The sequence below is a fragment of the Drosophila willistoni genome, assembly GCF_018902025.1.
Source record: "Drosophila willistoni isolate 14030-0811.24 chromosome 2L unlocalized genomic scaffold, UCI_dwil_1.1 Seg196, whole genome shotgun sequence".
Lineage (NCBI taxonomy): Eukaryota > Metazoa > Arthropoda > Insecta > Diptera > Drosophilidae > Drosophila > Drosophila willistoni.
Window position 1 is genome coordinate 7,063,869 of NW_025814048.1, and position 23,036 is coordinate 7,086,904.

General features: G+C 36.3%; 1 protein-coding gene across 1 annotated transcript; it reads left to right on the forward strand.

Moving 5' to 3' along the window:
* Positions 1–241: 241 nt before the first annotated feature.
* LOC6640258 (nuclear pore membrane glycoprotein 210) lies at positions 242–21,556 on the forward strand. Its single transcript, XM_002063102.4, has 17 exons — positions 242–442; positions 515–2,945; positions 3,005–3,761; positions 3,826–4,143; positions 5,074–5,205; positions 5,320–5,519; positions 5,599–5,862; positions 6,799–6,924; positions 8,205–8,310; positions 10,982–11,103; positions 11,171–11,269; positions 11,333–11,716; positions 15,527–15,679; positions 17,683–17,818; positions 18,846–18,896; positions 21,028–21,105; positions 21,171–21,556. The coding sequence occupies exons 1-17, from the start codon at positions 282–284 to the stop codon at positions 21,308–21,310; spliced, it is 5,658 nt and encodes a 1,885-aa protein (XP_002063138.3). The 5' UTR covers positions 242–281; the 3' UTR covers positions 21,311–21,556.
* The last annotated feature ends 1,480 nt before the right edge of the window (positions 21,557–23,036 follow it).

Here is a 23,036-nt window from a genome sequence, read left to right on the forward strand (position 1 = left end):
ACATATAGAGCGGAAAATGCTCATACAGGGGGCCACAAAAATAATAGTAATATAAAACGATATAATATTTCAAAATCATTCTGTTTTATATTTAACTTATTTTAATTGCAATTAAAAACGTATGTTTCTGATTGATTAGTTATTATTTTTTGAATTCTTATTAAGCTGTTTGTCACATTGTCATCTCTAAATAGATAGGTCCATCTCTAACTATTCGCCTCGGTTACCAACTCGTTTGCTCATCTCTATTAGATTTGTAGCGTGATTTGGCGGCGTCCAAAATGGGCTTTCATAGAGTAATTTATTTGTTTTTTCTAATATTTTTAACTAACGAAATAATTAGAGCGGCCAAGTTAAATCATCCCCGTGTCTTGCTGCCAATTTTTCATGACAAATCAGTGAACTTTACCCTAGAAGTCGACGAGTCCAACTGTTACAAATGGTGAGTGTGGGTCGGGCGTCGTATAGGGCCAATGCCGGCATCTTTCTAACCTAAAATATAATATATTTTTAGGACTTCTTCGCGCCAGGACTACATATCGGTGACTCCAATTTATCAAGATTTTAGCGAATGTTCCAATCAGGCAATTGTCACAGTCCAAACACACGAACGGCGCCGGAACACGGCCATCGTTTTCGCTGAGGACATTCATTCGGGATCGACTCTGCGATGTGATGTCATTGTAGATGCCATAGCCAGGCTGAATGTGCGCACAGCCACGCGTAGGTTGTATCTAGAAGAGGCACCCGCTGTTTTCGAGCTCCATGCCTTCGATGCGGAAGAGAATGAGTTCTTCACGTTGGAAGGCATTGAATTCAATTGGGAGGTATCCGAATCGAGTAGTAACATTCCTGCAGCTATGCGTTTCCTGACCTTCTCGGACAGTCCTTACCACACAGTGCCACCAGCATTGGAAAAATTTGAGGCTAATGGCGTAAAGGGCTATATGATCCTGTTGGAGGGCATCAATACGGGAACTTCTAAGGTAACCATTAGCATGCCACAACCGGAATACCGAAATGTCCCACATATTGAGGTTTATATCAGCGTCCTGGCGAATATTATTATTGAACCATCGGAGGTGACCATAATGGCGGGAGATTCCATCAATTTACGCATACTACAGTTGAAAATGGACAAGCTACACGAGATTAAGGATAGCAAGCAATATTATTTAGAAGTGGAAGACTCCAATGTGGCCTATTTAAATGGCGCAACAGTGTTTGGCTCCCACCTTGGACGTACTCAAGTGTTTCTAAGAGATCGTAATGTACCGGATCAGGATAAGGACAAAGATTCCTTGAAAGGACCAAGCGCTCTGATAACAGTAGCAGAACCTTTGAAACTTGGCATCAATTTAATGCCACACAATAACTGGATAACTGTGGTTGGAGAGAGGCATGAAATTGCCCTGGATTTGTATTCCTCACACGGTCAAAAAATTACCTTGGGTTCACGTTACACCATTGACTCTGAACTGGACAAGAACTTGTTTACAGTCCTTAAGCAGACACGAAATGGTAGTCGCATTTATGGTGAAGCAAAGCAGGAAGGTATTAGCCAGGTCTATGGATCTTACAAGGATCTTTCGGTCCAAGCTGAGATGCACATCTTTGCCGACTTAAAACTGGAACCAGTTCAAGTCATATTACCGTTCGATCCCAACTCAATGAAGCCACAAAAGATTCAGTTCCATGCCGTGGGTGGAGATTACAATTATGCCTGGTTTTCTGGTAATCCTCAAGTGTTGAAAATCGACAATCAAGGATTAGCTACTACGGAAATCAGAGGCCGTCTTGATGAACGCGGCCAATCCCACACCACAGTCAAAGTCACTTTGGCTAAGAATCAGAATGTGGCCCGAACGGCTCATGTCTATTTTCTGCCACCACAGCGTCTGGTTATCAAGGAATATAACTTTGAAACGGCTGTCGGAGATTTTGTATGGGTCCATATTGCTTTATATACTTCTGTAAAAGACTTGGATGTGCCATATACCAAATGTGATAATCTTAACTTCCAAGTGGATCTAAGTCATCCTTTACTACTCGAAAGCAATGATGGAGATAATGTGCCCGAGTTGGCCGCAGACGCTTGTCATGTGCTGCGATTGAAGGCAAATGCCGTGGGTACTACACAATTACGTGTCTCGTATATATATCAGGGTAAACTGCTACAAGATTCCGTCGATATTCATGTCTATGAGCCTTTAGTTGTTCTCAATCCTGTCGAGAATGAACTTGTATTACCTGTGGGCTCCTCTCGCCATGTCATCTATGCCAATGGACCCCAACGTATATTCACCCTGGAAGCTGAGCTCACCAAGTCCATCAATTTTAATAGCAAAGTTATTCAAGTCTCGGAAATTGAATTTGATACCCAAAATGAGATTACAGCATTTAATATTCTATGCCGAGAACTGGGAGAAACTGAGTTCACTTATCGAGTTTTCAACTCTTTGAGCACATCAAATTTTGCTGCATTCAAGGCTCATGTGACAACAAAAGTCCATTGTGTTCGACCACGTTTCCTTAAGCTCTATGCTCGCCAGCAGTTGAGGAAATCATGCCCCCTGGATCTGGCCTCACATTCAGCATCCCATTCATTGCTCTATCTGAATGAACAGCAGAAGAATCAGTTTGAGATCGAGATTGAAGTGCAAGATGTGAAAAACCGCAAGCTTATGAATGTTAGTTCATTGTGGTTGGAATGGGAATTTGCTGCTGGAGAAGAGCGTTATCATGTGGACAATATACCACATCGTCAGGTCGCTGAAGAAGAGCATTATCAGGGCATTAGTTTGCCAGCGCGGGATATATTGATTCTCACCATGAATGAGGTGGCCAATAATTTCCGTATTAAGGGAACTGTTTCACGGTACAATGATAAAAAACTGGCTCAGCAGGATATCTATGCAGAGCGTCCACCCTTTGGAGTGAAAAATGTAAGATTATGGTATACAAAGTCAATTGAAATTTATTAATTTTGTTTGTTATCTCTTAGGCCAAAACTGGAGCAGTTAGCACACCCTTAATAGAGAATGAAATACGTTTCCATACAGTGAATAATACTTTGTTGCCGCAACATGTGAGCATCTATATGTCTCCGTCGCATGTCCATCGTTTGCCCATCGCTCAGGGCAGTGGTTTTCTACAACTGGATCTCTCCGAGGCGGGCATTGTTCAGGTGCAACATGATGAGAAGTCGCAACAATTGTTATTGACCCCCCTACGCTTGGGACATGCTCGTCTTGAGCTTACCGATCGCTGTCTAATGAATGATCCCTCCTATTTATCCATCTCTGTGGTGGGTATTGGAGCAATAAGTGCTCTGGCCATGGATCGTGTAGAACGTACCAATACCATAGAGGCAATCGTGAAGCTCTTTGATACCAATGATAATCTTTTGGAGATTAATTACAATCAACTGGCTGCTTATGAGCTAAGTCAGTTGATAGTCGATCCCAATATTTTGAGTGTACGTCTGGATGATCAGCTATCGCAAAAGAATCTGGGACCAGGAGTATTACGGTACTTGATCACTGGCAATAACATTGGCGAGACAAAGATTATATTCCAGGCAGGAGTGGGGGATCACCAGGTGTCAAGTGAAGGCGTCAATGTTCAGGTCTTTGCTCCTTTACGTTTGTATCCCAGGAACTCTACCCTGGTGGTTGGATCGAGTATACAAATCTATTATCAAGGTGGTCCATTGCCCAATACAAATATTGTCTATCAGGTGGATAAGCAAAACGTGGCAAGTGAGTATTGAGACATTTAAACGAAAGAATTCATAGGCAACTCAGTTTCTTCCTCTTCTTACAGCCATGAGTTCAGCTATTGTGACAGCTCATAGATTGGGAGCTACTAAAATCACTGGCAATTGCATTCTACGGAATCCCATAACCAATCAGGATGAAATTGTATCTCAGGATACTGTCGATGTTCATGTTGTGGCACTGAAGGCTGTTCAAATACGCACTCCTTTAGTCCGCATACGCAGTGGAGCCGTAATGCCAGCCACTCTTTGGGGTTTACCCGATCTATCACCCATGGTCTTGGGCACTCTACAGAATATGCAAATCACCTGGACAGTTAGTCAGCCCGAATTAGTAGAGATCTTCAATGTATTCACAGAAGCAGGTAAGGCTACATTATGTATTTGCAATGTGGATAGAACGTGCTTCGATACGGCATTGTTGCTTTTAGTTTGCTTTAGCACAAAGCCCACCAAAAGACACGCAGATTAAATTTTTAAAGTGTTCTTCGATGAGCTTGCACGGTTGAGTTTCAGTGCAGGAACAGATACGGAACATACAAATTATAAACAGACTAGGTCTCTAATGTTATTTGCCGGAATCAGAACTAAGACCTGTTCTGGCTCTCGATTCAAATCGTTTACCTTTGAATCAGGGAAATAAAAAGGAATGGCATATATTTTTTTAAATTTGTGAAAATGACGGCTTTTCAATATTTTTCTAATAATCTGTTATATTTTGCAAACAATTCGAAGTTAGTATTAGTGTTCCAACCAAACATTCTTTAAAAAGCAACTAAAAATTTCAATGTGAAAAAGTTATGACAGTAGTTAAAATGGATTTGGAATCTCCTTTCCAAAAGTTTTCAATCGAAATGCCTTTGCCACTTTTTACTGCATTTATTTTTGTTTATTTTAATTGTTTGCACAAATGAATTCAATGTAAAGTATAAATATATTAATTTCATTTGCCAAAAGCAAAATCAAATTTATTTTTAAACCTTTTACAAATTAAATGTTAGGATTTGTCCTCAAAAACTAGCTGTAAGTTGATATATGTTAAAAAGTTTGAAAACAATGTGAAATTTTTTCGATTTGGGTTTAAAACCGATTCGGAAACAAGAACAGGTCTGAATGCTAAATTTTCTATTCTATGATTAGAACAATGTTCCTATAAGGATATATTTTAATATTAATTTAGCTTAATTCCGATTAAATAGATTAAGATCTTGATATTTCATAATTTAAGCTCCCAGTTAAATAGTTAAAGTCCATTTAAAATGTTTTCTAAAACAACAAATTTGTTCTTCTTTCAGGCATTGAATACCAAAATAGTGATTTGATTTCAGTGCGCATACGAGCCTTAAATCCCGGTAAGGTTACCATATCAGCCTCGGTGCGTTTAGCCGATGGCACAAAATTGCCAACAGCCAGTGTGGAGCTAATTGGTGAGTAGAGACACCGAATGAATGGGGGATGTTGATGATGGTGATGGTGGTCGTGGAATGAGATGGCAACAACAATGAAATCACAAAATTGAAAACGTTTTTATCATTCGGTAGTAATCAAAACACTGGAATTGGTGGCACCCAAGCACACAAAAATGGACTCGATTTTGGCCGCACCGCGTAGCACACTCCAGTTGAAATGTAATATGGATGATGCGGTCTATAAGCTAGATGGGCAGAGTAGTGGCATTGTGAGCGTAACGCCAGATGGCATTGTCCACACAAAGGATTCTCTCGGTCGTGATCTGATAATTGTGAGTGTGCCCCAAAAGCGGCTTAGTTTGAAATTGCATTTCACTTCTGTTTTTTTTCTTTCTTTGGTTTGTTATCTAGGCCAAAACCGTTGACCAAACGTTGCTTATTGGCATTGAAGTGAAGAATGTACAATATATTTTGGTCACCCTATTGCCAAATATCAAATTGAAAAAACTGGAACATAAATTACCACGTGGCATGAATGTGGCATTCAAAGTCTCGCTGCATGATAATCTGGGCAATGAGTTCTCTCACTATATTGAGGATGTAAATGGCTTGCGCTACGATTTGGCCACCAAGGATGTGGTCGATGCTCAGATTGGCAATAATCTGACAATTGCGGTGAGTTGTCATTGTCATTGGTTTTTGGTCCTGCCCCAAAAATGCGGCAAATGACCAAAAGCTAAAAAGAGAACAAAAAAAAGACTTTTGCTCTTGTCATATTTGCTCGAGAGTTTTTGTGGTTTCTATTTTCCATTTTTATACACTTATTCAAAATGCCAAGTTTAAGTTTAAGCTTAATATTTTTTTTTCTCCTCTTTTGTGTGCAAGTTTTGTTGTGGCCTCAAACTTATTTCAATTTTATGCTCCTAACAATGAGAGCAGCTGCATTTTAATGTACTGTGACGTCAAGCACCTGAGGCTGCTGTTGTTAACAAAATCAAAAAACCAGCCAAAAACAGAAAAAAAAAACAAAACAGAATAGAAGAGAATCTCAGTTTCACGTTGTCAGTCCGTCTGACTGTTGGCTTGGCCACTTGCCTTGCTTTCTTTCTATTTCGGCTGTGTGTGTGTGTGTGTTTGTTGCCCCCGCATAAAAATTCTGTGCTGCACATGGACAAGACGGAAACAGGAAGCAGCAGGAGCAGCAGATTTTTTTTTTTTTCGGGCAGCCTTCTCTTAAAAGCTGCAGCTGCCCACTGACCACACCGCAGACCACAAAACAGAGAACGAACTAAGACTCGAAACACTTGGAACTAGTTAAAGTGGCTTCACCTTGTTCAAGAATGTGTGTGTGTGTGTGTGTGTGTATATGTGTATGTGTGTGGTCTAACCTATCCATTAACCAAGACTTAAAACAGACCCGGAGGATGGGATTTATCCATCATACTTATGTCCTATTTGTTTGCTAAGCAGGAAAATAATTCCAAAATTTAATTAAATAAATTTCAATAGCAGCTTATGATGACATCTCTTTGAGCAACATTTAAATACATATAAAATCGTAATAGTTGAATGTGAAAATTTCTAACTCACTCTATTATTTTGCTTATCTAGTTGAATTTGCAACGTGAGACGAATAACATGATTGCCATCAGTTTAAAGGATACAACTGGAGTTAAATATGCTGAGGATTATATCAAACTGTCAGTGTCTGAGTCACAGCATATTTACCCCACTAAGGTGAGTTTTTGTTCATTGTTGTAGATGTTGTTGCTGAGCACTCAGGCAACAACCAAAACATGCATGTGGGTGTGCCCATGCATGTATGTGTCTATCCGTAATGTCTGTGTATATACTCTATGTCCAAACTGTCAGCAGATTGCATCCCAAAACTTAACCCCAAAACCCAACCAAACCAAACCCAACTCAACCCAAACCAAGCAATATCAACAGAATTGACACTTGTCTACGTCATGTTTAATATGACCGACCCGCTGATGATGGGATGGATTTGTGTTGAGACACGTTTTACGTGCATATATATAAATAACACAGAACTACATAGAAATGGTTTAAGTCTCAAATGAGCAATCTATTTACAGTCGAGACGGGATAATTCGCTAAATCGAAAACCTCAATATTTCGTAAGAATGGTATGGAAAACCCGGGAAAACGGAAATCTCTGTAGTTCTATCGAGACTCGACTGTATCTAACATTTTGAGATACTTAGTTATTTGAGTTTCCAATTTTAGTAATGTTTGCACTGCTTTGGAAATTGTTGTGAGATGATAGAATTATGTGAAATACTTAGTCAAATGATTATTCATATTATATCAACATATTTATTTATAAAATTTATTTATTTCCTATGATGTTAGAGACGAATTACAGTTTAACCTATTCCCTTTTCTTTTATTTAAAAAAAAAGAAAAACGTTTAGAGCATCAAAGTTAAATCACAAATACAATAATTTTTTTCAGTTTTTTGAATATCGAAAAACCAACCGTTTTATTTTAATATGGTATTAATAAAACAAAATCATCAGTTTTTCCTTCTTATATAACTCTTTTTTTAATATATTCAGGCCAAATCGTTGTTAAACGTAAGACGTTTCCATTTATTGACGTTTTAAAATTAGAAAATTAAATATTTTTGATGTATAACATAATAAACTCAAGCATTAAAAACAAATCAAGTAGACAAATTAAATTATAAATAGTTAATCAATTGAAAAAATTCTAATTATTTATAAAAAATTTTTAAGTTTTTAAATGTTAATCTTAGGTATTATATTCATTGCATTAATTTCGAAAGCTTCAACATTTGGAAGATTATATTGCCAATTGTTGACCTTTTTGTTTATTTCTATAGTAAACTTTGCAGCACAGTGTAAACATATTTGTGTATACGTCTATGAAAACTAAGTCTCTTCAATGTTCGATTGCATTCGACCTTCTCTACACCCCATTCTACTTTTACTTATAACTCTGCTTCTTTTTCATATATTTTTTTTCTACAGACAATTTTCTCTGTGGGTGACATCATTTGCTTCGATTCACCGCTAACATTATCATCGATTTGGAGCAGCTCCAATGAGCAGATTGTGACGATTAATAAAAACACAGGTGAGTAGTTTTCCAGCAAGGTTACTTTAACCCCCATATCTCTCTCTCCCCCTCTCTCCGTTCAGTCTCTTATCTCGTACATATATTTTTTTGTTCATCATATAACGATTGAATGATTAATTTCATTAGACTAAATTTTGTAAAGTGCTAATTTTATGAGCAAATAATGCTTTATTCGAAACTTGATGTAGTTTTTGTATTTTTGTTTTATTTTGGCCAATTTTACACATGCAAATTTATGCGCTTTACTTCATTCAAATCCGTTGGACTGTACACTGAAATGGCATTTCATTGTGCGAAAAGAAGAGGAAGAGAAAGAGTGTGTTGTTTGCACATTTCATGCATACAAATCGTGTAAATAGGTCTATATATTTTACATGCGATTTATTGATAACCCAATTAGGCTGATTTTTGGAAGCTGTACAAACAACAATGAAGGCAACAAAGGCAACACAGTTGTGTTGTGTGTGTGTGTGTGTCTGTGTGTGTGTTTACAGCGTCAATTCACTGGTCATAATTTTGCATTAATTACCTTTGCTTTCAATTTTACTGAAAATGCACAATGGGTGTTATGGGGAGGGAAGTGTTTGAGAGAGGTTTAAACAGGGACGAAATAATATGTGAGGATGCAGACAAACGACCAGCAAAAGAGTGATAGGATTCAATTGATTTTAATTCAGGCAATTCTTTTTAATTGTTATACAGTTTATGCAAAAAAGGGTTTAACTTTAGAGTTTGGTAACAGAATAAATTTAAAATCTTTTGGAATAGGTGCTTGTAACTCTGTCACTCATTTAAACGAAATATTATATTTTACGACAGAAAAGCTAAAACTGAAAAAGATCTAACAAAAGGGTTAATTTTAGGGTTTGGAATAGGAATAGTATATCACTTTTTACAACATTTGTATCCTCCAATCGTTGACTGAATGTAAGCCATAATAATTAGAAGGATATAACCATTTTAGGATTTATATTCATGAAAATTGAGGCTTTAAATTATATAATAACATCTTTTCTATTAGATTCTTAGATCTTCAGATTTGAAGAAACATTGATTACTTTTGCGTAACTCTTTACCCATTTATATCCTCACAAACCTCACTCTACATCAGCCTTAATCCAATCCTGATAAAAAGAGTGAGATCTGAGAGTGAATAAATCCACTTGAATGCTTAATACTTCCAAAATAAAATATATACTTTAAAGTGCATATAGACATGGCAGTTCTTTTTCTTTATTATTAATGCATTCTAGTCAATATCCACTGTATGAGATTTATTTACTGTTAACAAGTTGAGCATTTATAGCATACTTATTTGCGCTGTTTTTTCAAGAGAAAAAAAGAGAAGCGTTTCATATTTGCAAGTTGAGCAATTGCGATAGAGATAGAGAGAAGAAAAAAAAAAAATTCAAAACGCAACGCCAGCTAAGCGTAATACATTATTCATAAAAAAGCATAAGGAAAAATCCTTACACCAAAAAAACAGAAAAAATAAAAAAACGAAATGGGAAGTGGAGAAAAGAAAACAATTTTTCACACTTTTCACGTCGCTGCACGTAAGGCAAATAAACATCCAAGAAGACACACAAACATAGGGCGACAAACGGCAAATAGCAAACAGCGCGACACCGAAAGAGTAACATGCCATTATGCCATGTTTTATATGATTTCTGTTTGCTATACTAGGACTATAGGTCCTTTTGCTTTTGCATTTGAACTTTATGCTTAAAGAAATGTACAGTAGTTTAGTTTAGTTTATGATTTCGAATCTTGCCAGGTAGGCAAGATTTTATACTTATAAAATCAGGTCTATGATACATTATTGCCATTCTCTGAGTTCTAAAGTAATACAAGTTACTCAAACTTTTTAGTTACTAACTACTTGGTTTTTGAATTATGTATATTAAGTGTTTGTTATAACTGCCATAAATATACAGATTATTGATTTGTGGCTACAGTATATACTGCTGCTGCTGCTTCACAAGATGAAGTCCCCAAGCAATTTATACGCAACAGCAACAGCAGAGGCAGGAGCAGCCAATGTCCTTCGCACAGCTGGAAGATTAGTTTTAGATTCAAGTTTCAGTTATTTTAGTTATTGTTGTTATTATTGAAGAGAGAGGGAGAGAGAAAGCAAAGCAAAGCAAAGCAAAAGTGGAAAATCAAAGCCGTTTTGTGTGTCAACCTAAACAAGAAAATTCCCAAAACAATTAGCTAGCTTATTGGTTGCTTTGCTTTCATTCTTGTTGCATTTTGATATTGTTGCTTTAAAATTAATTCATTTTGTAACAATGAATAATAATTGAGAGGCATCCAATCATTATTATTTTCTCTGCCCTCAAGTGCCATGTCATGTTATTGTGGAATAAATTAATTAAATAATTGTATGTAATAATAAGCTCTGTATTTGTTGAAAAGTGAGCGCTTAGAGCAGAAATTTCTAAGGACCCAAAAATGCCAGGCAATTCTTGTAATTAACTATTCAAAGCAGCATCACTTGAGAGAGAGAGAGATAGAGAGAGAGAAAGAGAGAAAGGAAAAAAAAGAAGAACAAATCAGTGAAGCATACTAAATGGCATCAAATATTGATAACTTTTGTTGGCCTCAAACTTAATTGGAATTGCTTAGCATTCACCTGGTCACATCTCGTTTTCTCTATATTTTGCAGGCATTGCTCGTGTTTTAAGCCATCGCCATAAGCCCGGAGAGAAAATTGTTATAACCAGCGGCGATGAAAGTCATCCGGGTGCTTATATCAAATTTGATGCTGAAGTGCGAGAATCGGATGCAGTGAGTTTCTCTATCCATCTGGCGATAAGGCTTAGATCTATTGTTACGCATTATCTGTTTTTTACAGATTGTTTTCCTCAAGTCCCTAGACATATTTAGTGGCATGGATTATCATGCTCAATTGGTGTTGCGTAATCATATACAAACAGACAAACACACAAATCTGGTAAGCTTAAAACAAATAAATTTCTTGTTTTCGTAATAATCATCTTCATATTCTTCTTTTTAGATTTCCCACAACATTTCCAAGTGCTTGAATCAATTGGATAATCCAATTCCCGTTGATGCCTTTACCTGTCGCCTGACAGCCAAAGATCCTTTGGCCAAACAAATTTTGAAACTTTACAAGGTTCGGGCTGGTTTTGATAGTCAGACTAGTCGATATGTTTGTAAATTGGAGCTATTAGCTAGTTTCAATGAACTTCTTGCAATTGTTAAGACCAACGATGTCTATCTGGAATTGGAGGCATTAATGCCCAATGGCATATTGGATAAGATGTCGTTGAAATTGGTGCCAGGCATTAAAGTAAAACCAGAGACAGTGCAAGTGAGTGATATGAAGCCACAGGAATTGCATATTAGTGGATTGGATAAAGCTCTAACCAAATTGCAGGTAAGTCTCTTAACAAGTCTCTTGTATATACATATATATAAAATGTGGGAATTTCATTTAAATCCTCACATTTGTCTGCCACTTATTTGATGAACAATCATGCAAAGAACCACTGCCGCCATCAAGTATTGTAGGCGAAGTAGAACAAGAACGAGAAGCAGAACTCGCATTTTATGTGGTAATAAAATACAGGAAATTGCTTTACAATGTTCGCTTCTCTACCAGTAGCAGTAGCATTCGCAATGCCAGTGGCGGCTTCTTCACCCAAAGTACAATATTATGTACAACACAAGCGATGAGAGTGCTCTTCTGTCAACCAGATGGACACAAGGACATTGCCAGAGAGAGAGCGGAAGACAGAGAGAGAGCAATGGTAGTCCATGAATTCAAAAGTTCGTGCCAGTCAGACATTCAACCAGTCAGCCATTGTTTCCATTGTTGTTGCCGCAAGAAATGCCGCAAGTAGTAGCTGAAGCAACCGCAGCCACAGCCGCAACCAGTAACCATCAGCCTTGCAATGTCAATGCTGCCCCAAGACATTGCAGCTAAAGAAAAAAAAAAAGAAAGTGGGAGAGAGAGACAAAATGTGATTGAGAGAGGAGGCAAGAAAAGAAGTTCGTTCTTGAAAAATGCAAAATGACAGCAATTTTGCTTGACTTCCCCTCCAACTTCCGGCTAGCTTGAGGCATTATTTGCTTTCAGTTTTTATTTTTTGAGTTAACAAAAAAGAAATATATATATTATCCGCATTTTTGTAACTCTAATTACAGTTAAGTGGCCATTTGAGATATGGCAAATAATTTAGATTGCTTTTCCGTTCAAAAATTTCAACATTTTACTTTAATTTAAATGTGAGTAAATGGGTGGGGTGGATCATTCGGACTAAACGCTGCTCTCATTGTTTTCCCTGATGCCAGAAGCTGTCAATGATGATTGTTATTTGTGCAATCGAGCGTTTTATTGACGACTGAACATTGAAGATGAGGAATGGAAGTGATATATCCGAGTGAGAATCGATTAGAACTCTGTGTACATAAGCCGTAAATTGGCTGTTCATAGTAATCCTTTAAGTGCAGTTTTCTAGATTTCAGCTTTGAATAGCTTGATAGAAAATTGTTAACCCCCCTGTTTAAAAAATTTAGAGAGAACTATAGTTAGTCTTTAACCTTTAAGGGGGCCCATGTTAGGAGGCAAGATCTTAAATGATATGTATAAATTGCCAATATAATAGGTATGATTTACGAACTTTGGATAGGCTTGTCATAGTGTTTATGGTGCAAATACTTGGAACAGATTTATATCAATCATTATCTCATTATATACAATGTCACACAGAAAAATTGTATTGGTTTATGAACTCTTTCTCCAACGAGTCGACTATTTTGTGTGGCCACTAGGTAGAACGAATAGAAATATTTTAACATACAGCTAGATTTGTATTTCCTTTTATCAATATTCACGACATTAATTCTTTATCAAGTTCTATAGATACATGCCCAAATCGATCTCAAATACATTTGTGCTTAGAAGATCTATTGAAATCAATCTATTTGTTCTCTGTTAATAAGAACTATGACTTTCTCTTTCCTGGGAATTCATTTTAAAGCCGAATTGTAAAAACTTCTGCTTGTCAATTTCATGTGTACTTCAATTTAACAATTTCCACAACTGACAACAAGTCCAGCAACCGCATGACAGATATATATACATACATATATATGTATATACAATCATAGTATATGTATTGCTCTTAGTCTCTTTGCTATCGACGTGTTTGTGTGTAAAATTAATATAAAAATGCATTGGTCTGCATAATTTTTAAATTAATTATTAAATATTGCTTCACTCTTTCTCACTCTTTGTTTTTGCAAGTGTGTGTATCTGTGTGTGTGTGTGTGTGTGTATTATCAATGGACTAATAAGTATTGTTTTCAACTTTTTTGTTGTTGTATTGCTGCTGCTATTGTTGTTCTTATTGTATTGATATGCTGGCACTTCCGTTTATTAATAATGTTGATGTTTTTTCAAGTATTTATTATTACATATTAATAATTATATTCGATACATATGTGTGCATGTATGTGTGTTTGTGTGTGTGTGTGTGCTCGCTGGTGTGCGTAAACTTGTTCGGATGTCAGCAAAAGTTGCTCCCTGGTCACTTCCGCTACAATAATAACTTATTTTTTGCAGTTTCGAATTTTTTATGCTTCTAGAATTGGTTAGGGTAACAAATTCGGGTATTTAGGTGTTCTGAAAAATTTATATATTCCATCTCAAAGATTATGTGCCATGTTGAGCAAAACGACCTCTAATTCAAAGAGTTTCATTTGACCTAAATTATTTGCTTCTGTAAACTTTTCCGCTAGCTTGACAGGCCGTGTCCCAACAATAAAAGTTTCTTTTCCCCAACAACAAGTTTTCACAATATTTCAACACATCTTTCCGGTAGTTTATTTTTAAATTGTTGTAAACTTAAAGTAAACAAATACAAATAAAAGGAAATGTATATAGTTTATAAATGAGTTCGGCTGACACTTTAAGGTAACTCTTCTGAATCAATTGATTATTTATGAAATTGAGGAGTTTTACTTTGTGGATGCTTTTTGAAATATAAAGCATTTAGTCATTTGAGTTCAGTAAAATTTATGAAAAGGTCTTAAATATAGATAGTTCTACGATCGAGTCAGTGTCAATCTATTCTAAGGATGAAGACTTTAACTTCCTTACTAACTTCAGCTTAAGAAGTTGAAGTCTTCTTAAAGCCTTTAAGTTTGTCTTCTTCGTTACTAACTTCAGCTTAAGAAGTTGAAGTGTTCTTTCTTTCTGATATCTAAAAATAAACAGAAATAGTTGTAGACTAAATATGGTTTATTAGAGGAAGAAATCTTTAACTTCTTAACAAAGAGTAATTCTTCAGCTGGAGCCTTCTTCAAATATCTAATATCTACAAATAAATCTAGTTAGTTTTAGACATCAATTAGGTAGGGGGTATTTATCTCTCGATCATTTCAACTGTAACTAGTTGCACTTTTTTTCGTATTAATTTGCCAAATGAAAAATTACCGGATATGCTATTTTTTCGCAAGTTAAATATTTTATTATACAAATGTTTTTTATTAAAATTAAATTTTCTTCAGGTTTTAAGCATGATTTTGGGAAATGTTCACCATAAATGTAGAGCTTAATGAAAGGTGATAAATTTAAAATATAAAATTTGACAATTTAGTAGAAAATTGAGTGAGAAAAAGCTTCTTAATATCAAAAATTTCTTAAAAACAAGCCACAATGCAAACAGAAATATTTGTCAAGTACTTGATAATGTCATGATGATGTTTGGTTTTCCATGCGTAGGTGTGTGTGTGTTTGTGATACATATATGTACAATACAATTCACACATTTGTTCATATATATATATATACATATTTTAATTAAATTGAATTTGCTGCTTGCAATTTGTTGAGACTTTGCCACACGCACACAAATATGAAAATACATTTGGTTATGCGAGAATGCAAATTTTGCCACACAGTTGACAAATGAAATAAATACAATACGGCCGGAACTTCCCCGAACCCCTGAAACGAACCCCTTCCCAAAACCGAAGCCCGCCCACCCACTCTCTGCCTCCTGCTACCACTTTTGGCGACCTCAGTCAACTGCAATTTAATGCTAATGAGCGCTTATTGAATTTTCTTTTAAGCTTTTTTTTTGTGAAATGAGAAAATAATTATTTAATTTGTATTGCCAACATATTTAAGTTTGACTTAAATAATTATTTGCTGTTGTTATTTTTTCTTCTACATTTTTAGGTCAAACCATCGGATACGAAATACTTTGATGTGGAATTCATTGAACATGGCCATGGTCTTAGCAAATATCGCTTGAATTTCCTTGGCGATTTTCCGCTGGATGAGCAGTTCTTTGTATTGGTGGAATCAATAGAGACCGAACAAAGTATTGAGGTAAGACGAATGAGATTTAACCAACTAGTTAAACATATGTAGCAAATTCCTTTGGAATTTTATAGTTTCTGTTGTTCTTGTTGTTCAATTTCAATTTCAAACAACAAAAAGCGCAAATGTAAATATATATGTTGGTTGGGTGCGGGAACGTTTGCCATTTTTCATTTGAAGGTTGCTTGGATGGGGTTACACCTGCTGCTGCCGCTGCTGCTGCTGCTGATGCCATTAGATAAAGCAAACATACACATACTGATAGTAGTAGTTGCCTCGGCGCGTATCAATTTGTTGTTGTTATTTCCACAAAAAGTTTCACCCGGCACGTTTCCTGCTGCTGCTGCACTCAAACTTCCTGTGTTGTGTTGCCGCCGCTTCGTCTTGTTCGCTGCAGCATTAAAAGCGGGCAACTGAAATAAAAATTGCAACCAACGGAATCGTATAAATTGAGTTTCGTTTATGTACCCATCTACACCCTGCCCATGCCCGCCCACTGTTGCATGGAATGGTCAACGCAATTGTAGTTGCAGTTGCAGTTGTAAATGTATCTGTAGTTGTAGTTGCAGTTGTTGTCGTATATCTTGCTTAACCTTTTTCCCAAAGTCCAAGTTGTCTGCTGTTGGTCAAATTGCATAAATTTCGCTACCAAAAGAGATCGACCAAACCGAGGGGGGGAGGGCAAAAGGTTGGTTTTGCTCAGTTTCAGGATTTCACATAAACAAGTCCAAAAGTCGTTAAGTATGTGAGTCTGTGAATGTCCTATATACGTGTGGTGGCTATTGGTCTTTTGTTTCATATGCTAACCATACAAACACACACACACACACACACACAGAAACACTCTCATGCATCATGTCAATAAATTCTCATGCCTAAGTCGATCTTCCTTGTCCTTTTCTTCGTGGAAACATTTGGCCAGACGCCACAATGGTCACCGACTTGATTTAAGTTTTGTCTGGCCTTTGCAGAGTACATTTTCCATTTCAAAGGTGGCCTTTAATATTGCCAGCTTTAAAAACGAAATTCCATTTCCTAACATTAGTTATCTTACATTGTAATTGTTGGTATGACCCACAAAATGGTAATTTATAGCCAGTACTTTAAAAATATGTTGAATTTGTGAAAATGGGCATTAAAAAAAGAAAGTTTTTGTGTTCCATTTTATTCATTTATTTTAAAGAAAGTTCCTTTAAGGGGATAAATACAGCTGGGAGCCCAAAAAGAGTAATTTTTCAACATTTTTTCCAAGGCGAATAATTGGGGTTTTATTTAACGCAAGTACATATATTTAATATTGTAAAATCCTTGCAACTCCTTCATCCTCTGTGGTGCCCAATAAAAATGATCTGATTTGGAGGAAGAAGAATTTGATTTAAAAAACACAGTTTAGAAAAATACTCGCTTAAAGTTTCCGCAGTCGCTTACATACACTCCGAGGTGGTCTTACGAATATATGTAGCTAAATATCCGCATATATTAAGTGGGATTGCTTTAAATTTGAAGCAAAAATCCTTTTCAAAATACCTTAAATAATTGACTTTCTTTTAATTTCTTGGTGTATTTATCTCCCTAAAGTTGGTTTATCTAAAAAGAAATCTTTGTGTATTTTACAGTGAACGTCAATATTTTTGCAACTCTTTAGTTTGGTGTGACTTACAAAATAATATAGACTAAGCAAGGCTAGTCAATAGACTATTAGGGTAAGCACAATCGGCAAATATCCTTGAATCAAGCCGAGCGGTTGCCGAAGAGCTTACACAAAATAAATAAATGAAGTTCTTCTAAATCAGTCTCTCAAAGCATTTTTAATGAGTTTCAACTTAAATATTGGGCAAGTCAAAGACACTTCTTTCCAACAGCAACAGTTTATAGAAATGATATGGATTATCTATTCTTTTTATCCGAAAACAATAAAGAAATAATGATCACTAAACAAAAAGAAGAACATAATTAATTGTCTTTCCGATTTGAAAACAGCTATACATCTTATAACCACATTCTTATTTCAGATACCAATTGTGGGCCATACGATGTTGGCTCAAAAATGCTCTGGACGTTCCATGGGGGCAACATTCTTCTATCGCCTATTGGAAAATATTGGTTTCATTCTAACCACCGCCATTATAGTGATCATTTCGATATGGGGTAAGTGATAGCGTATTTGCATATTCCATCTAGAGTTATACAATAAATTTAAATAATTTAAGCCAAAAAAAGAAGTAAAAGAACATAAATCATAAAGAGGCGGCGCGACCTTCACTTAGACATAGAGAGAGAGAGAGAGGGGGAGAATTGTTTTTTGCTGTTCCTGTTTTGCAGTTAATCGCAAATTCCATGAATTTTTAATCAGCGACCCCTTTCGTTTGGCATCCTTGCTGCGTTATCCTTTGACACACAGGCAATGGCAGCGAGTCGACCTTTTTAGTAACGCTTCATGCGACCTGCGTTTTAGTAAGGACGACGCCGCTTCGTTAAACTTTCGAGCCATTTTCTTGCATTTTTACACGCAGCAGCCAACAACTCAGTTGCTGAATTTTCTCTCTCTCTCTCTAGCTCACTCCCTTTCTCGATGAAACTTGCTTTTGCCATAGTTGTGGAAAACTTTTCGTCGTTTTCGTTTTCCCTTCTCGTTCTCTGTCTCTAAATTTTTCTGTTTGGAACTCAATGTAGTTAGTTGGTTTCGGTTGTTGCTGTTGTGTTATCGGTTCCCCCAACAAAAAAAAAAAAAGAAACGAAACGAAAGGTAGAAAACACTTTACACCCAATAAAAAATGAAGGCTAAGAAAAGTGGCCAAGCAACGTTGTTTACCTTGTTCACTTGGCCAACCACAAACTGATAAGAAGTTTTGTTTTGCTACGTGCCAGCAACCTCAAGCCACAAACACCAACCGCAAACCCAACTCAAACCCAATCCACAAGTTTAAAGAGTTACCCCGAACAAAAAAAAAAAAAAGAACAAACACCCCCAATTGCATCTTGGAATCGCCCGAAGAGCAATAGCAACGACAACAGACTATTGCATCTTGATTAATTGCATTTCGCATGCATGAGCCATAGACATACCTATACACATGTACATATATAAAGCAACTTTTGTTATTCATTCTCATTTATACTCTTTCTCACTCACTTTTGTTTCTCTTACTCTCTCTCTCGGTTTTTTTTTTTGCAGTGTACATTTTCTTTTTGCAAGCGCAAGACGTCACGCAAGTCAACTCTGAGGGTAAGTTTAATTAATAATTTTGAAAGCACACCATACCAAACCGAGGATGAGCAGGCAGCAGCCCGAAGCTGGAGTCAGGACATGGTGAAGTCGGTGGTTGGGGGGCAAACTAGATGAGGGGTTATCTAATAGAAGCTGGGCAGCAGCATCTTCACAAAAACCCAACCACGCACAACTTTTCCTACACTTCTCTATTAGTTTTAAGTTTTTAGTCATTTCGTGCATGAATACCAAAAAGTTTCGGGCAACCATAGCGATAACAGGCTCAGTCTTTGCACTATCATCATCAGTTGGTTGGCAGCAGCGTTTACAGAATTTCTTATTTATGACTTCAACTTTGATTTTTCATGCTTTCCTTTAGCTTCTCGCGGTTGAACTATGAAATTAAAGGCAGCAGTAGAAATTGCTCTCCCCTGACTACCCTCTCTTTCTCCAATATACATACATATTTATTCTTGAAGGATTTCAAAAACTATGCTAATCAGGCTGAATAATAAATAATCATCAGGAGAGGGTGGTCAGAAAGAGGGAGAGAAAAAAATGTCGCAGGTCCATTGGCTTTATGCCAGTGTGTAAATTGTAATTCAAATGCAATCAATGCCCATAAACTTTGGCCAACTGTGTGTAGATGTGTATTAGGAGCAGAAGCAGAAGCAGGCCAGAGTAGCATCTGGTACCAAGGCCGCCAGTCAGAAAAGGAGAGCTGAAAAAAGAAAGAAAAAATGGGAAAATGCAATGCAAAAGTAAATTGAATTTGGCCAAAGAAACCAAAACTTATAGCCACTGCCGCCTAACCTTGACTTGAAATGCTTTTCCAAGTGTTGATTGGTTCAGAACGTTTCTTTACTCTTTGAAAGGGTAATTTAGTTTTCTCCAGATATTTGGAGGGGTTAAAAAACAGCATCTGCTGTTTAATGTTTAGATTAAAGAGGATATTTAATAGATATATAACTGAATGTAAAAGCAAATTGTGCTACTTTAACAAGAAATTTTGCTTTGAAAAATATTTTAAATGAACCTATTTGCTTTTAAAAATATATCTCTAATTGATATTATACGGATATATTGGAAACAATCATTAAAATTATCAATCAACTGATTCTAAAATCGTTACATATATGAAGTAATATATATTGAAAGGCTTATAAATTAGGAGCTTGATATTCAGGATATATAATATATAGTGGCGGCAAAAAAAAAAACACGAAATTTATGGTACCTTATCTCAATAGAATGACCAACTCAACGCTATCAATGAACACATCAAAACTTTTTACTAACATTACATAAAAATCCCATGAAATCAGATTTTAAGACCAAAAAATGTATGTCTCAAATTTTTTGCCACCACTGTATGGGAATTAGTGCTGCGCCTCATTTTAAAGAATGAGTTCGCTGAGTCACTTTTTAATATATGAAAAAGCTGATTTACTTATTCATTCATATGTTTACAGTTGATTCACTGAATCTCTTGTTCAGTTTAGACTAATTTGATTGTTTTCTGAGGTTTCGGATCAGTTTTTATATGCTCCATTGAAAAGAAATAAACCATTGAGTTAGTAAAAAAGGAACAAGTTCAGTGAAATGAGTTGTTTAATTCTCTTTACTCATTCACAAATGCTCCCATACTACTATATACAATTATATATACCTATATATTTGATTCCTTATATTCTTGATTTTCCTGTACACATGTAACTGCTGAGCCCAGTTAAGGCGCCTGCACGTGGTGGTCGAAAAGTGTTTTACATTTTATCAGCAAGTTGCCTCTGCGCATACTCAAATTACCTTAATTACCAAATTAGTCTAATTACTTAAGATTTCTAGCTAATGAGAAGTTTGCTGCAAGGTCAGCATTTTGCCCTCTGCCCGCACGTAATTTTCACACTAATTTTAATAGCTAAATTATTTGTTGCTGCTGCTGCCAAAAAGGAAAGAACCCAGAAAGAAAGCAAAAAGAAAAGTCGAGCAAATGTTTGCCTGTTTTTTGTTTGTTCGCACATTTTTCATTTCATAGCACCCACCACCCCCACGTCCATCGCCTAGTCGAGCGCGTGCCAATTGGCGTATAACTTAATGCGAAACCTTCCAACTAATAGCCATTACTCTCTGCTTTCCTTTTTTTTTTTAGCATTCAAGAAAAACACTAGCAAATTGAACCATTCCCATGGTGACAGTTTCAATAATTCCGGTACTAAAGTATATAATGGTGAGTAAAGTTATTAATCGTTTGGATTCGTTACAAAGACTAAAATTTTATGATATATTTTTTAGCCCTCTTCTCGGAATCACCGAATCGGGGTCGCAAACCAAAGCCATTAAATTTATCCGATTCCGAGGAAAACTTTGTCTATGGTAATCCACAATTGGGCTCACCTTTCAGATCGCCAGTTTACCGACGTACCAACAACTAAGTAAAGAAAAAGAAAAACTTTTTTATTATCCCGGACTGATGAGCACAATTTTTAGTTGATAATATTTATAATATAATAACACTCAGGTTGTAATATATGGACGGTGTTTAACTAGGAGATTATAATTAAGTGAATACCAATGGCAGACTATAAAAGAACTTAATAATTGTTAATCTATCTGTTTGTTAAGTGTAAAAAACGATGATAAAATAAATTTCGTATATGATTTGTACTAGATTCTAGAAATCGAAAAGTTTTTTTTTTATGTATGTGTGTGTGTGTGTGTGGGTGGCTTCTGTTTTGTAGGTGTGGGAGTGTCTGCCAGGCACGTGCAAAAGGCCACTTCAATTTACTGATTTTTCCTTCTCCTGTATCGTGGCGTGTGTCTCTCCTACCTTTTCTCTCTCTTTCTCTCGCTTTCTCTGTAAAAGTGTTAAGTGCAATCTGAGCACTCCGGAGTACTGATTTTTAAGCAGTAGCAGTTACCGGGTTGCTTCTAGCTGCAAATTTTTGTTGTATGCATTTCTAATTAGAATCAGAATCAGCATCAAGAGTCAAGTATGCCATTAATTTTACATTTGCGCATTTCAAGTATGTGCCACGCCCGAAAGCATTTGAAAAATGGGCTTACATTTCAAGTGTCTGGCTGAATTTGCTCTTTCTCCAATTCTCTAATTTTTATCCTCATTTTTTTTTGCTATTATTAATTAGTTTTAAAGCTTTTCTTAATTAGAGCACTAGGCCAAATGGTTATGTGTTTCGGCTCATTAAAACTCCAAGAGACTGAAGCAAGCAAATTTTTATTTTTTGTTTTTTTGTGTATCTTCCCCTTTTGCTCTATCTTGATTTATTAATATTAAGCATTTATGCTTAAGCCAGTGGTCGGTCGGATGGTTGGGTTTTTGCGGTGCAGTCAGGCGATGTGGTAATTTTACATATGGGTTAAGGGATAAGGCTCTCGCTTCATCATTTTAACGCAATATCCTTGGCACTGAAATGGAAATTTTCTTCGATATGTAGTGCTCTTTTCCGGATACTTTTTTTTTTTGCATGCTCTCATAAATTATAAATAAACTTAATCGTGTCCGAGTGTATTGAACTGTGGCCACATCTCGAGAGGATTGTTAAAGTAGTTGCCCATGCCGACCAGCTGACAAATGCACAGGCATTCCTCAATAACTGAGACCCCCCTGCCGCCTCATCACCCTCCTGAAACCCTCACGTCTCGTTACGCTGTCCCCTTAAGGTTGATTAAGATGCTTAAAATTGACTTCACTCATGTGTTAGCGATATTTGCTGTGCGTATGTGTTTGTGTGTGTGTGTGTGGCATGCTTGATTTGCTCATTTCCGGTTCATTGAAATCCTGCGAACGGGGCAGTAGTTGGTGTGTGAGTGTATGTGTGTTGGCAAGCGATATTCTAATCGGATTTGTGTGTTTGTCCAATATGTACGAATAGATGAATTATGGTCAAGGCTTCTGCTGCCAAGCATTCTCTAATCCCCTCTCTTTCACCATTATTTCTCTCTCTCTCTCTTCGTCTCTCCAACGATTACTTTCTCTTTGTGTAGGCTACATGAATTATTAAAACAACAATTAGCAATCCAGGTAATTATATATACATAGACTAACCAATACATACATATATATATAAAATCGTATATAAATTCATGTATAACTAAATATCCAGTCTTGTGTGCAATTTGCGTTAGCAAATATTATGTCCT